At 45.1% G+C, this 14,894-nt stretch overlaps 1 protein-coding gene and 1 non-coding gene across 2 annotated transcripts in view; one reads left to right on the top strand and one right to left on the bottom strand.

Moving 5' to 3' along the window:
- Positions 1-242: 242 nt before the first annotated feature.
- Positions 243-315, top strand: Trnaf-gaa (transfer RNA phenylalanine (anticodon GAA)). Its single transcript has one exon. It is a non-coding gene; the product is annotated as a tRNA-Phe (tRNA).
- Positions 316-11,658: 11,343 nt separating this feature from the next.
- The window catches only part of LOC131289346 (nephrin), a 30,702-nt gene continuing 27,466 nt past the window's right edge, over positions 11,659-14,894 (bottom strand). The window contains exons 15-19 of the mRNA XM_058318581.1: positions 13,994-14,095; positions 13,679-13,763; positions 12,795-12,913; positions 12,186-12,452; positions 11,659-12,117 (exon numbers count right to left, since the gene is read on the bottom strand). Coding sequence (XP_058174564.1) covers positions 11,659-12,117; positions 12,186-12,452; positions 12,795-12,913; positions 13,679-13,763; positions 13,994-14,095 — 1,032 coding nt within the window. The remainder of the gene's footprint in view (positions 12,118-12,185; positions 12,453-12,794; positions 12,914-13,678; positions 13,764-13,993; positions 14,096-14,894) is intronic.

Here is a 14,894-nt window from a genome sequence, read left to right as displayed (position 1 = left end):
TTGCGGTTAATTGCTTGGTTTGCTCGGTAGGTAACAGTATGGTGATTAGACATAAGCCCTCCTTCACTTCCGCTTATTTTCTGCTCTTCTCGTACACTTTCCGATGGTTTGTAAAACACTTTCCAGGCTGGCGAAGCGATAGCGAGGCGCACTCTGATGCGGAATGCTTATCAGCTGTTTGGGGGGAAGCTGCAAATGCAAAATGCGACGCAAACGTTGTGCAACAGGTGCAGATTATCGGAGCCGAAATAGCTCAGTTGGGAGAGCGTTAGACTGAAGATCTAAAGGTCCCCGGTTCAATCCCGGGTTTCGGCAAGAAGTTTGATTTTTTTTCTCTTTTAATTTATATTGTTTCCGTAGACGTAAAGAAATAATATTATGTGAAAGGATTATCATACATAGATTTAATTTTAAATTTCATAGAAGACACACATCGCTTGAAGGAGGCATTTAGTTCTACGAAATCCGTACGCTTTTAACGGTCCGGAATTAGTTTCGAACAAACCCACCGATATACACTTCCTCTACTCTCGAACCAATTAAAAAGGGATTATCAAAAACCGGCACCTAATCGCAGTTTAATACTATCGAACGGATCAAACGTCGTACCAGTTGCCATGACAAACATCCATCATGTTCCTGTTGCCACTAGATCACTGAACCTGTGCGAGTTCTGACCCGCCCGGACTGGAATCGCTCCTCTTCGTATTGATTCAAATCAAACTCCTGACCAACCCCAATATCGTTCGCCCTCCCCTATCATCATAATGCTCTTACTCGCTAGAACTCGCACCGATAAATGTTCACACCCTTGTCGAGGGCGACACGACATTAAACAACGTGTAGGTTCACGGGCCGTCAGAACGCCGAGAACGTCGTGGTTTGGCCAAATGAAAATTGAATTGTCATCTGCAGCGTGTTTTCTAGGGTTTTGAGGTCCCCGAGGCCCGACACATTGTTGCTGTCACGCGCAGCTTAGTGACACCACGTAGGGGGGTTGTGTTGTGTTTTTGTCAGTTGACTGATTCGACCTTATCCGGTTATGATGCATTGAAAAGAGCTTAAAAAATTTTGGAAAAATTCACAACACCTCTGGACTGTAAATATGATTAACCAACAATTATTTTAGAAACAATTTACACAATCCAAAAGCATTACAGAGATCGGTTTTGCAAATGATTCCAATTCTGACATTGTGCTCACATGTGCTTATCATGCAAATATCATCCTGAAAGATGCTTTTTCCTAACCTCATCATTGGGCCTCGTTCAACCATCTATCTTTTTCTCCCCTTAACTGTTTCATTTCGCGGGAAAAACTCACGCTCGGATGACTTTGCACCGTTTTTGATTGGAAAGTGGTTCGCCATTCGCCGCTGCAGGCGTTTGCAAATTGTGCTGAACGGGATACGAGGCAATTGCTTGGCATTTGATGTATCCGGTCACCCAACGCAATAGGAAGCAACCCGTTGCTCGAGCCCTCCGGTGGGGTGGAGGAGAGGGTATGTGCTTTTTTGCATTTTACACTTTTTCCCGAATTCACGGCTGGCAAGAGCATGCTTCCGTTGCGATTCTTCGGCAAACATTTCGAACCACTGAGCGTCAATTCGTTCCCGTCATTCGGTTCACCTTGGCTTCTGCGAAAATAAACGCTGAAACACAGAGTCAAATGCGCATGAAGGATTGGGTATTTCTCCCGCAGTCATCTTTGTGTTTGCACTGAGCGCAACGTTTTGTGGCAGCCGAAACTTCCGGGTGGTTTTTGTTCTACGTAGCTTCTTTTAGGGTTTTGATCCTGTTTGGTTCTGTCTTGTAAAAACAAAAAACTTCAGTTTGAAAACAGCAGGTCATCAACCATCACTGCCACATTTTTTACCCATCTTTTTGGTAAAAGACGTTCAAAAGGAATTTATATTTTTTTGTTAAATGCAAAAGGCTACATCGAAAAGGAATTTGAAATGTGGAAAATAGGGACATATTTGCTCATATTTATATAAATCCTTTGTCTACTGGGTTTGCAAGTGCGATGAGTAGAGTACTTTACCATTCTTTATAGAATTGTAATCATTTTATCTATCCGATTACTTGCACGCTACGATTCCATCGTTTGGTTTAACATATTTGTTATTCTACATTGGTCATTTAATTTTTTGAGTTTATTAAATATCTTCCTGAAAAAAACGCAATTTAGTTGCAGTTAAAAAAGAAACAAAATTTAGCATTCAACTAGTATCCAATTTCATACGGTCAAACAATATATCCACGCTGCACGGCCCTAATAGGGGTAGGAAGTAATCAACTCCCAAACCTTGACCAACGATGCGCTGGAAGTTCGAGCGGCTGATTGTCCAATCAGTTTCCCTGGAGTGCGGGAGGAAATTAAAAATTTCCCACACATTCATGGTCCTTTTTTTTCCTCTTTTCACAAATTGATGATGATGCCTGCGTCGGACAGCGTAAAGGAAAACCTTTGCCCGAACCTCGACCCAACCAGAAAGGAGTCGAGCGAGAAACTGCATTCCTCGAATCATCACTGGGCTGGCCGATAGGCTTATATCTGGCGTGCAAAGGGAGCGTTTTTTTTTATGTAGCGAAAACGATAAAATTTAAAGCGCTAATCGAAATGTCGGACACGTTCATCCATCATTTTTTTTTCCCCGGAGGTGTGTTTTTGATGGGAGTTGATGAGAGACTTGCTTTTCACATGCGGCATGTATGTTAAAAAATTCTTGGAATACTTATTTCGCCAACGAACGTAGGAATATTTGATACTGTTTAGGTGAATGTTAAAACTCAAACTGAAACATTATAAAACGGATTTCTTGGAATTTGTTGTAGCTGCCAAATAATTCCAGAATGTTCTTTTTTCTGCTAATTTTACGTAAGGACGATTCGGATAAAACATGAGGCAGGCAAAAACGAGTCCTCGATCCTAAACAAAGAACCCTGGCCCTTGGAGCGATTCGTCAACGTTTGTGTTCCAGACCGATACGAAACCATCGGAAGCTGCGAAGGTTCAGCCGAAGGGATAACGGATGTTGCTGCCAAAGCAGCCCCGTTTTTATTCTGTCCATCACGACCAAACCGTTCGATAAAGCCATTCAACCGGCAACGCACCACTAATAAAGGATGAGCTTGTTCCGAGCTTGGGTTGATGAAAAAGTGGTCGAACCTTCAAAGCGAACCAAAAGTTCCACCATGATGAAGAAATACGGGAGTGTTTTTCACAATCAGGTGCCACGATGGCTTTGTTCCATCGCGAAATGACAACGGGCTCGAAACGACCGGTAGGACTAACACGAATTTAGCGAGCGTTGGCTCTTTCGACCCTCACCTCAGGGTACGTATCCCAGTGTTTCGAGTCCGGCTGAAACATCCCTGCTGGAGGGCTCGCTGGCGTCAAAGTGAACAAATGTCCGGGGTATCTATCTAGGTTCGGAGTCAGCCAAAAGATGCGCCTGCTTATGTCATTTTACAGTACGGTCGTTTTGGTTATCTTGTGCCGCTCAATATTGTTGTACTGAAGCTCCAAACTAGGTCGTCCAAGGGAACAGCGACTATGTGTTTAACCGACATCGAAGTCGAAGGTCCGTTGTGCGCTATTGGCGCCACCATTTTGCAACGGGAAACTGTACAAGGTATGTTTTTCTCCATTTCTGTACCCGGTTTAATCCGTCGTTTTCGAGTTTTGTTAGCAAGCAAACTTACCGTTTTGGCAGCGAATGCGAAAAGAACGCACATCGGCCGCTTGGTGAGAATTGATTTATGCTTTCTCCAGCCGCGAGAGCTAACCAGCGTACGTTTTTGTCTTTCAAACACGTCGTGAAGGGCCAGTAAAATACACTTCCGTCGACGTTTTACTCGGTGTAATATTTTGACTAGGATGGTTTCGTGCCATCCTGGCGTTATTTTTCCGACGCAACGGTTACTTTCGGTTCAGCGATGCGTTCACAGCTTGGTTTAAAGTTCGCTCGAAAATGTCCGCTACGTTTGTTCATGGTTTCCTGAATTGCTCACTAATATTTTCCGTAGACGTGCAACACACTCATATAGGCTGATGTTTTCAAACTCATAAAATGTAGTTTTTAGTAAAAGAAGCTTAAAAATGGTTCTGTACATTTCCATCGCAACAACCAAGCAACAGATCCGATTTCCTTACAAACAACCAGGCGTCTCCACCAATATTCGAATATTCGAAATTTACAAACGACCATGCGTCTCCATCCACCAACCAGCTAACTTATACAGTATTCAAACAACAGATTCCAGGGGAAAAAGAAATCAAATCGCCCTCGCCGGGTAGGTTGCGAATCGGTGTTTCGATTGTTTCGAATCCGGTGCTGAAATGTATAAATTATGAAATAATGTATCGAAATATGCATGAGGTATAAGAAAATAAAAGGGGGTTTTCAATATGATTCAATCGAATTCCGCATCGGAAAATCGCACCGGTGTGGTGTGTGTGTGTGTGTGTGTGTGTTTGCACAAGCTATAGGTTAGTCGAAGCAGGTGAGACAATTCGGTGTTCGTTTTTGGAAATTCTTCAATGGCCCCCGCAACTGAAGGATGCGCCGCGCTCGGTATAGGGTCGGATGTGCAAATGCACCATTGGAAATAAAGCCAGTGCTACTGATTTGCAGGTGGTGCAGGTGGTGGTTTGAAGAACAAGCGGGGGAACATAAGAGGGTTTCAAAACTTAAAACGTGGCGCACAAGTTTTGCACGGGTTTACTCAAGCATTCCCTCTCTTGAAGCCGGAGGTTAGGAGGCGTTGGCGACCGGGTGACGCTAACCCTGGCGTATTGGAAAAGATTGGGTGCATCGGGAGACTGCGTATGAAATTGGTTTCAACATGCGAAGCCGAATCGAATGCCTGCATGAATAGTTATGTGTTGCGGTGCCGACCCGAAACCTGGTTTCGTGCATTGTTTGTTGAATAAATTAAACAAAATGAAAGCACTCACCTAGGGCCCGACCCGGTTTGCTTGCGTACAGAGCCCGTACACTAGTTTTTGCCCGCCACTGCAGCATTGAAACCGTTTTAAATACTCGCCAATAATCGGGAACAATGGCCAAGGGCAGGCCGTTGCATTTCGAACGATTTGATTTTCCAAGTTTCAATTACCGTTTGGAAGTTTAAACAGGAGAAACGTGCCATCGAAAGGGTGGAAGTGGGTTTCCAAACTGGTTCAAAAGATGGTTTTCAAATGGTGGAAAACTAGTTTCTTTAGGATTTGGAATTGAACTGAGCAGGTTCCTTCTGCTAGGGTTATTTGTTAAGAGGATTCATTTACCTTGTGGAGGTCTGGGAAGGGAAGGAATGAAAAAATGATTTTAGGATAGAGCTGTTCATCGCCTTATATTTCATTTCTTTGAAATACAGTGTGGGCTCACACTGAAATGGCCAACTTTCCTACATTTGGAGCTCCGGAAAAGAACGCACCGAATGCCGAATGCAAGCATGTGAATTAAAAATTAACAAAATATTTCCCAGCCATTTCCTTTCGGGTGAATGTAGGTCATAAAAGAGAATATTTTTCTTTCGAAAAGCAATCAAATTTTGAATAGAAACGATAACCGCTCAGAGGTATAGCATGAATATAGTTTCTGGTTGCAAGCGAAAGTTGGAAGTGAAGAGAGCAAATCGATGAGTTGTAGGGGCCAAGTTTTGCGATCAGTAAATAGTGCTGCGTTCATCGAAGTGTTTGCCATCTTTCAGTTGGACATTTGGGAAAATCGTTCTTTGGCGAAAAAAAGACACACACACACTGTGAATTTATATCGCATGGACACCACTGGACAAACTCTGCCATCGCCGCAGGCAATCGAGTTTTCCGAGCGTCCCGTTAGGAACAGTCCCGACTCAAGAAACGTGTGTCCCCCGGTTTTATTTCACCCGCTTGCATCCTCCCTTCTGCGGTGGTTGCTTTAGAAAATGAGAAAACTTTTCGACGTTTGCCGGCAAACTAGTTTTTCGCAGACGGCGAGAAATTATGAGCCCTAGCGCCAAACCATCTGTCGGTGGAGTATTTAGGGAGCGATTTTCGGTAATCGGTTTGCTCCACGGCACGGGTGGAAAGTTGGTCCGGTTGGGTTTTCTTCCCGGGCCTCCGGGCGGGAGATGCATTCAAGTGACTTTGACTTATTAAATCGGGTGCTCCGGAAGGACGCGTGGTAAGTGAAAAATTCGGTCGTTAACAGTTGCCGGCGTTTAGTTTCCCAAAGGGTGTGTGGTTTTTTTTTTGTTTTTGGTCTCCTTTTCCGTACCTTGTGGGGGGAGATTTTTCCGCAGTAAAACTTTTCCTTAGTACACACTTGTACAGTGCTGATTACGGGAAGGGAATATTACCACCTGAAATGGAAATGGTTTATGACTCTGTTTTCTGCAAACAAGCAATGATGCCGACTTAAACATATTTTTTCCAACTCTAGAAAGATTATACAAAGTATAAAAATGTGTTCTCCACTCTCCATCAGGGCAGGAAAATTCCTTCCCAAAAGTTTGCCGTTTTCTGTAACGGAACATCCCGGGGAACACGTTGACGGTTTTATTGCAGCGAGATTTTTATCTCCTTCCTTCTCGGCCTGAAACCTAAACTATTCGAACACTCCGTTCCACTTCCGGAACTCTCCCGGAAGCTCGGTGGAAGTTATCCGCTGCGTGATCATTCTCTCGGAAGCGACCAAACGCGGGCTGAGGACTCGGGATAACGTGGTCGTTGTCGTTGTCGTTGGCATCATTATTATCTCGTTGGCATAGCAATTAACTGGCGCTCCACGGTTCATTTGAAGTTTGGCGAGTTTTGCGTAAGATTGGAGACGTATCGAATGTGCCAGCGTGGTAGAAGGGACGGCTAAGTGAGCTGTTTGGTTGGGGATGCTAATTATTGGACGATATTTTCTCTCATCAAATAACGGTTCGAACGGTACGCGGTAAGTTGATTTACTTGGAATGGAAATAATCCTGAAAGCCATGGATCTTATGACGGTTATGGAGAAAATCAATACTTAACAACACTAATACCGGGGAAAACATGACTAATTCGAGAATATTTTGTTTTTCAGATTATGTATATAACTATTCCTGACACAAACTTAATCTTGTCTATTGCAATCACCAAAACACTAAGACATCAGAATTCCATCCCGGCTCGTATCGATTTTAAAATCAAGCTAATGTGCGCTCCATTCCATCTGGGGTGCTAATTAAATTGCAATTAACTAACAACTTTCGACCGCCCCGGATAGGCCTTGAAGGTTTCGAAATTAGAAAAGCGACTTTTCGTCCAACCAGTTGAAACCTTCGTCAACCCAGTTTTCCCCGGAAACGCCTGCTCGAGGTAAAGTAAATGGACGTAAAATGGAAAACGTCCCAACGTCCCAGGGCCGAACCAGTTTCACGGTGATCATCGTACCTTTCCGAACCTTGTTTTACCTTGTTTCGCAAATGATTCGCCGGGTTTTTCGGAAACCGTGTTTGCGGAAAAGGACAACTCGGAAGTCGTCACTTAAAAAGCAAACTGTGGTTATCGTGCACCGAAAAGAGATCCTTAATGAACATTTGTGCTTAATTTCCCTTTCGGTTTGTTGTGTGCCGTGTATTGTAAGAGGTTATTTTTTTCGGAATCTTCTGTCGACGAAACATAAAAGATAAAATAAATATAGATATTCCCAGCGGGCAAATGGAGGGTACGAGTCGGGCTAGGAGCTGAAATCAAATAATCATAAGAAGCGTGCTGAGCGAAGAAGGGAGCTAAAGAACTCCGTACATTGGACGAGCGGCGACTACAATCTTGTTCTTCTTAAATGGATTCAACCGTGTAGTGAAAAGTGAAGCTTTTTTTCCGCTCGCACCCGAACAAGCTCTCAGGAAGGGACAAAACTTGTTGAAAATCCGGTCCGTGCTTCCGATTTCCGTCCGGTCGTTAGTTTTGTTTGCGCTCGAAGCTGCGGTAGAGTGGAGGAAAAAGGGAAAAAAAGCCGCCCCAAAGAAACTTCCATTATGGTGGAGAGAAAACTGTGGAAAGGGTGTTGGTGTTCCATTATGGTGGAGAGAAAAGCTGTATGAAGGCGCAGCATTGCGATATGTCCACCCTATCGTGTTGAGAGTGGAGAACTTTTATTTCCAAACCGGGAAACGCTGCAGAGCATATTTTCCGGCGAGCGAGGGAAACAAAAACGAAACCTCAACGGTGGGTTCAAGGGTATATTTAGTTGCTGCCATAACGAAGTTCAAAAGTAGCCGCGTCATTGAGAAAATCGTTCCCAGTGCCATGGAAAAGCGCGCTCTACACGAACCCGATTGGTATTGAGGCGCTTTTTTTCCACAGTGAACGTAAAATTATGTACCTCATCGAAGTTATGATACCGTAAATTAACGAGAAGTAGCTCCGAAAATCGATGCACATTGGGTGAATGTTTGTAGATGCTTTTCGAGCCAACCCCGGTCCGATTTATAGTGGAAAAATAGTGCCAACACGAACGCCAGCATGACTCGGCATGGAATATGATTGAGGAAAATGAAGGGTCATTATTTCCCGATTTTTTGCCTCATCATGTTAATGTATAAAAAGAAGCATGGAAGGACAAATCATTGGGGTTTGTGAAATGGGTCAGTGTCTGTATGTGTAACATTACCTTAAATGGGGAAAGCATAGTGAACTTTTCTTATGTGAAATAAATAAAGCGGTTAGTATGTACTTAAATCAATCTAGTTATAATGACTTCATTGGACATTAGGTTGTGGGACAACTGTGTCAAAGTGTCGTGTGTTTTTTGTTCTATTTCAAATATTGATAGTCATTGGAGTGATATAACAAATCAAACACACACAATCAGAAACACACGTAAGAGTTTTTTCATCGTTTTATTCGTTCTGTTATAAAAGAAAAGAAACGAACTTTCATAACGAATCCTTTCATCCCTGCACAATGTTTCTCTGTTCTGCTCTTTTCTGCTCACTCACACACCCCTCCTGCTTGCTTTCAACCGTTTTGTATGCTTTCGTATTTTGTTGGCTTCTGTTTTAACACTTGCTGCCTCATCATTCTTCACCCCCTTTGCTATCGACACTTAAAACATTTATACACTGAAAGAAGATCTCTGTCGCGTTCCATTTGTTTGCATTGGTGGTTTTCGATTTGGTGGTTATTGTATGTTTGTGATTTATTTTTGATGTTTGTTATACACTGTGTCGTTGTTTCTTTCAGCTTAAATCTTGCTTTAGTATTGATGTTTCAGTTGAGACTTCTTTTCATACAATGTTTGTCTTTCCACTAGAATATAGTTTTCTCGATTTTTTGATCTTCATTTTACACATCCAGTTCGTTTTCTAGCCTTTTTTTTGTAACCATGCGCCGTTGGTTACACTTCTATCACCTGGTTTCAATAATTGAAAATAATTTGCATAACCTACATCTCTTATCGGTATGCTACTCGATTTGTTCACAAATGTTTGTATTGACTTACACTGCGTTTACAGAGACCCGCTGCTTCGAGTTTCTTTTCCGTATCCGTCCTTCTAGATATGTACATCTGTTATATACAAACGTTACGTAGCTTCTTCGACCTACATATGTCGTTACACTTCTCGGGCCCTTGCTTTATTGTCCCTTACATCTTGTTTTTTTGTTTTTGTTTCGATTTGTTTCACACTTGCTTCGTTCGTTTTACACTGCCGTTATGTTACAACACGTAGTTTGTTTGTTTTTTTCCTATCAATTTTCTATTCGGTTTTCTATCTTGCCACCTTTCTTATGCACCGTTACAAAGTGCAATATAAATAAACTCTGAACATGGTAGGGTAAAATGTAACTAAACAATATAATACTTCTGAATTGTTTTTTGTGTCCTTTTTTGCGTGGCAAGGTGGTTACTTGTGCCGGAGCTGCTGTCACTATTAAATATCATCTCCGCGAAGCTTTAAACCGATTTAACAACTCCCAATTAAAGATGCGTCTACATTTTACAAATTGAATTAATTGGATCGTAACGTCCATCGGAGGCACCGAGGGTAGAATGGGTAGCAACAATCGATATGCATAAATTTGACTACTGAGCGATTTTCAAAACATATCGGAGATTAAACGGCCAATGGTAAAATTACCAGGGGGCGGTTTTTCCAAACCAACTCTTCCAAACCATTCGGGGAATGTTAGTTTGTAGCTAACAGTCGCTACCATGTACCAACACCAACGAGCTCGAAAAGATCGCCGATTGACATCGCTTCCATTCACGTGATTTTCCACCCGACACGGGGAAAAATTTCCATATCCGGTCGTTTGCGATTTTCACGATAGCACCATTGTGTCGGGTTGCGTCAGTCGATTGTGTTGCGATAAATTGTCACCAGCCCCATTCCGAAGCTCGGAACCGGGAGGGAAAACACGGATAAGCAACCAACAATTGAACGAACACTTGCACGCTCCCGCTTTCTCTTTCTCTCTCTTTCTACCTCTTTGACCTTTCCATCGCCGTTCGTTCGAGAGTGAAAATGTTCCCCAACAGTTGACAGCCCGTCGCCTGCTTTGGTGGATGGTGTTTGATAAAGCATTTTGTTTTTTCCTTCTACCGACCGCATGCACCGGATGCGTTTGTTATCGTTGTTTGATTTTCGAATTTATGCAATTACGCGACACACCCCCCCCGCGACGTAGACATGGATTGACACCATGTGGCCGGCCGGAGGGAGTATCACATCCTAACCGCATGTTGCGCGTGAGCATTTGGCAATGTTACATAGATTGCATGTCCTGCGGTAACTAATATTTTTCCGATTTAAAGTTTTGATTCGACCGTGAAGGAAACACGGTAACAAAATATTGATAATTAACCGGGGGGCGCAAATATTGGGACATCAAACGGTTTGTTTGTTTGGTTCAACCAGTGATTACCAGCAGTTTGAAACATGGTGGTAAAATGGTTCATGGTTTTACAGTTACATTTAAGTAAGTGGTATTTTAAATTTATATGTGTATACAAAATAAATGTAGTAGAGAGAAATAAGTAAACTTGTGCCAAGGAACGATAAAAAAAAAAGTTAAATGTGTCAATGTGATTAGGAGTCGTGTGGATGGCAACCGATGTTTTCCTCTACAGAATATATATTCTATCTACATTCATTGACTTGGTACACTTGGTCTCGTGTGTGGCGTTGACCACTCGCTCATCAGGGACTCCGCAAATGGCACATTGTAGTTTACTAAGCTAAGTAGTACGTACATGACACTATTCCATTCCGCAATTGGGATTCGCGAATCAATTCCTGCCTTCTTCTTGTTGTTGGCGTTAAGGAAGCGCTTGAGACCTGGAGTGGAACTTGCACTGGGTCGCTTTACGATCGATTGTGGTTTATGACCTTGTTGTCCCCCTGTAATCTACCGAACGGAGGCTGAATGTTAAACTATTTTCAACGGTTTATGACAAATAACAAAAACAAACCAACGTTCTTTGTTGATGCACCACAGTGAGAGAGAGTCCTTGGAGGACCCTGCGACTGTCCCACGACTGTGCGTTGGCCACCTTTGCTACATTCTAGCTACCAAGTTTATAGAAGCTCACCCTCGGGGTTCGGCCTCATCCGCTCCGGTCGGACGAGGGAAAGTCTTGTGGTGGTGATGCTGGTAAGTTCGCTCGCTCGCCCCGCCTCACGCTTTTCACTATCAACACTTGTCCACGGCCAACCCGCCCGGTCCCACCGTGCTGTCCAGCGTGCTATAGTTGGTCGTCAGCAGTGGCATCTTGGCGGTGTAGATTTGCGTCGCGCCGTAGCCCCCGTTCGACGACGACGAGCAGGAGGTGGTCTGCGAGGTGCTGAGCATGCTGTCGTAGCTGTTCGGCGTGAAGTCCCGCAGGGGCAGTCTTGTGTAGATGTTGGGCGAGGTGCGCGTCGGCAGGACGCCACCGACGCCGGAGCTCGGCGAGGTGGCGCTCGGAGGGCACGTGGAGCTGAGCAGGAGCCCGCCGCCCGCCGTCGCCGAGGTGGTCGTCGTCCCTTGCGGGCCCGCCGTCGACAGCAGCAGCGAGCCGAGCTGCGGACCCGCGCTCGGCTTGGCGTAACTTCGCACCGGCGAGCTGTATATCGCGTAGCCCGGATTGGTCGTTAGCGAAAGCTCTCCAAACTGCGGAAAGGATAACAACGGTGTGTTTGGACGTTTGGTACCGTGTGAGGGTATCTGCTAGGACGTACCTTCTTGAACCCGTTCCCGGTCGGTGACATGAGGTGATGGTGCGTCGGCGAGTAGGCCGCCCCGGTCGAGGCCGGCGTCGTGAACTTTAAGCTCTCGGTGTTCAGCGCGAGCCGCTCGAACTGCTTCTCGTCGTCGTCCTCGCTATTCTCGTGCGGTATCACGTCCGGGTTCTTGTCGTCGATGCTGGAGTGGCTGCCGATGTTGCGGCTCAGCGGCTCGGCGCTACCCTTATCCTGCTCGGTGTTTGCCGTCTGATGGTGCTTCTTCTGCAACAAGGCAAGAGAAGGTTTCAATCCTCCTGCAGGAAGTCCAACCACCCGCGTGGTGGAGCACTCTTTCATAAATCAAACTTTAAAAACACACATCTTTAAAGGTACAAGAGTCTGGCGCGGTGGTCCCAGTACAACATGGAGCATCGGGTTTCAAAGCATCTTCCCGGAAAACGTTATGCTGCCGGGAGGCAGCTGTAAGGCCCCATAAGTGTCGCATATTTTTGCCAACACTTTTACCCTCCCCGCGGTGCGACACCTTCATCTGCTCGGGGTTGTTTTTTTTTTGGTGACTGTGTGTGTGTGTGCGGGAGAGTGTCTTCCCCTCAGCAGACTTACCTTCGTTTTGAACTTTACGAAAACAATGATGCAAAGGGCCACCAGGCAAAGCGTTACGGCAGCCCCGACGAGAGCACCGAGCAGAGGCGTTAGCTGCACGAGGACGGCCTTCGATGGTGCTGCAAAAAAAAAAAGAGGGGAAAAGTGTAACGAATGCACATGGATGGTGTGAGTATGGGTGGGGCGGGGGTTTTGTTTGTTACCGGGCGCAAGGAAACGATGTAAAAATAGAGCATAATTTATGAAACAAAAAGAAAACCCCTTAAAGCACCATAATGGTCTAGGTTTCATCCCCCTTCCGAGTAGTGTGGGATTTTATTTTCTTCTTTCAAATGGGGCACCTTCGTTCACCGTCCCGTGGGGGACCATTCTCGCCCCCCCCCGCTCCCATCTTCACGGCGCTCGTTATCGAATATGGACCAACAAAACTTATTGCGCCCGCTCGCTCCCTTGGAAGGGTTTGACCTTCCTTGCACAGGTTTCCTTCGAAGCGGTTCCTTGTGTCGCTCGCCATTGGAGCACCGGGAGAAGGTACAAATGGAGGCAAAATTTGTTTGCCCTTTGGTGGGGCGGGTTTCGTTGCTTGCTGTATATAGGTTACCTCGGGGATGATGATTAGGCTGGCGGGAGCTTCCACCAAGTACCCATAAAAGGCTACATTACGAACCGTTACCGTTACCGTTTTTGTGTCTTAAATGGTGAAAAATGGCGATCATTTTTTGAGGAGGAGGAGGACACGGCGAGGGGGACAAAAGTTTTGTAATTTAGTGGACCTGTATGTTACGTTTTTTGGGTATTGCTTTATGCTGGTGAATATGTTGAGGCAGGGAAAATTTGAATGTAAAGATTTTGGTAAATAACAGTCCGTATGTTCCATTCCTTACCCGTCCTTAGCAGGGGCGCCGGAAGCGTCTGTGCCTTCACCCGGTAGCTCGTTGGGGCCGTTCCCTGTAGGTTGTACGGCGTGATCTGTTTGTCGCGTTGTTGGAGGTATCAAAAAATGGTAACAAAAAAAGATACAGCAGAAAGGTTAATGGGTAGTGAAATGACAAATTAAAAAGAAAATTGTTCGTGCAGTTGAAAAACGTTATGTCGCTCAATTCCGAGCCGGCGGCAAGCGCGTCGACGAGAGCGCTAGGGATGACGGATGATATCCGACCACCGTGGCGACATTTAGCTCGACGCAAACCGTGGCGTACCTTAATGATAAACTTCGTGTCGCTCGGCAGCTTCTTCAGCAGCATTTCCGCACTCTGGTAACTGATGCTTTGCAGTAGCTTCCGTTTCGACTCCTCAAACACCTGCAGATGGAAAGGATACCGGTAGAAAAAGAAAAACAGGTAAGCAAAACATGTTAAATGTCACAGTCGACTACGGGCAGCCGGACGGACGGACGGACACTGCAACGTCGTCCGGTGATTATTCCCCTCCCCTTGTAGCGCGCTCGTAACAACCAGCGTGGATAAACTCCTGCTAGGCCCCCTCTAGGAAACGGATATCACGTTTTAAACACTCCGTTAGGCGGTGTCCGTATCCTGATGCACTTTTGTGGCGAAAGGGATCAGCGCGAAGACGGAACCGGGCGGTCCATTTGCTGTGTTTCGCCATTGCGCAAACATCGTCCGGGAATGTTTTCCGGAACGCGAGTGTATCCTTCTGGCGATGGGATCGCAAAAGTGATCCCTTCCGTCCGTGCGGGGCTCTTTTCGTGTCGTTTTTTTTTTCGTCCTAGTTTCAAGAGCTTGTTCACATTGGAGATGATTATTTCGTTTTTGCGCCCATTTTTCTGCTGGTTGCTGCTGTTTTTTTTTGTTGTTTATCCCTCTACACGTTTGCCGCATCTTGGGGTGATTGTGGGGTGTTTTCATTTTTTTTTCCTCTAAAGGACAGTCCTTGTTCATCCTTGGGCGAACATTTGACGGGTGCACCCTCTTTCTATCTGTTCTGTTTTTTTTTTTAATGTGCACGCTAACGTCCATTCAGGCAGTTTCCTTCGTCGTGAAACTTCCCGATGCTGCTGATTGGGACAAGGGTTGCCTTTTTTACCGCGAGGAAAAGTAAAAAGTACTCAACATCGCAACAGTAGTTGCATCAAAATGC

This window comes from Anopheles ziemanni, chromosome 3 (genome assembly GCF_943734765.1).
Source record: "Anopheles ziemanni chromosome 3, idAnoZiCoDA_A2_x.2, whole genome shotgun sequence".
In the NCBI taxonomy this organism is placed as follows: Eukaryota; Metazoa; Arthropoda; class Insecta; order Diptera; family Culicidae; genus Anopheles; species Anopheles ziemanni.
Note: the sequence above shows the minus strand (reverse complement) of the source record. Positions and strands in the feature narration are given on the sequence as shown.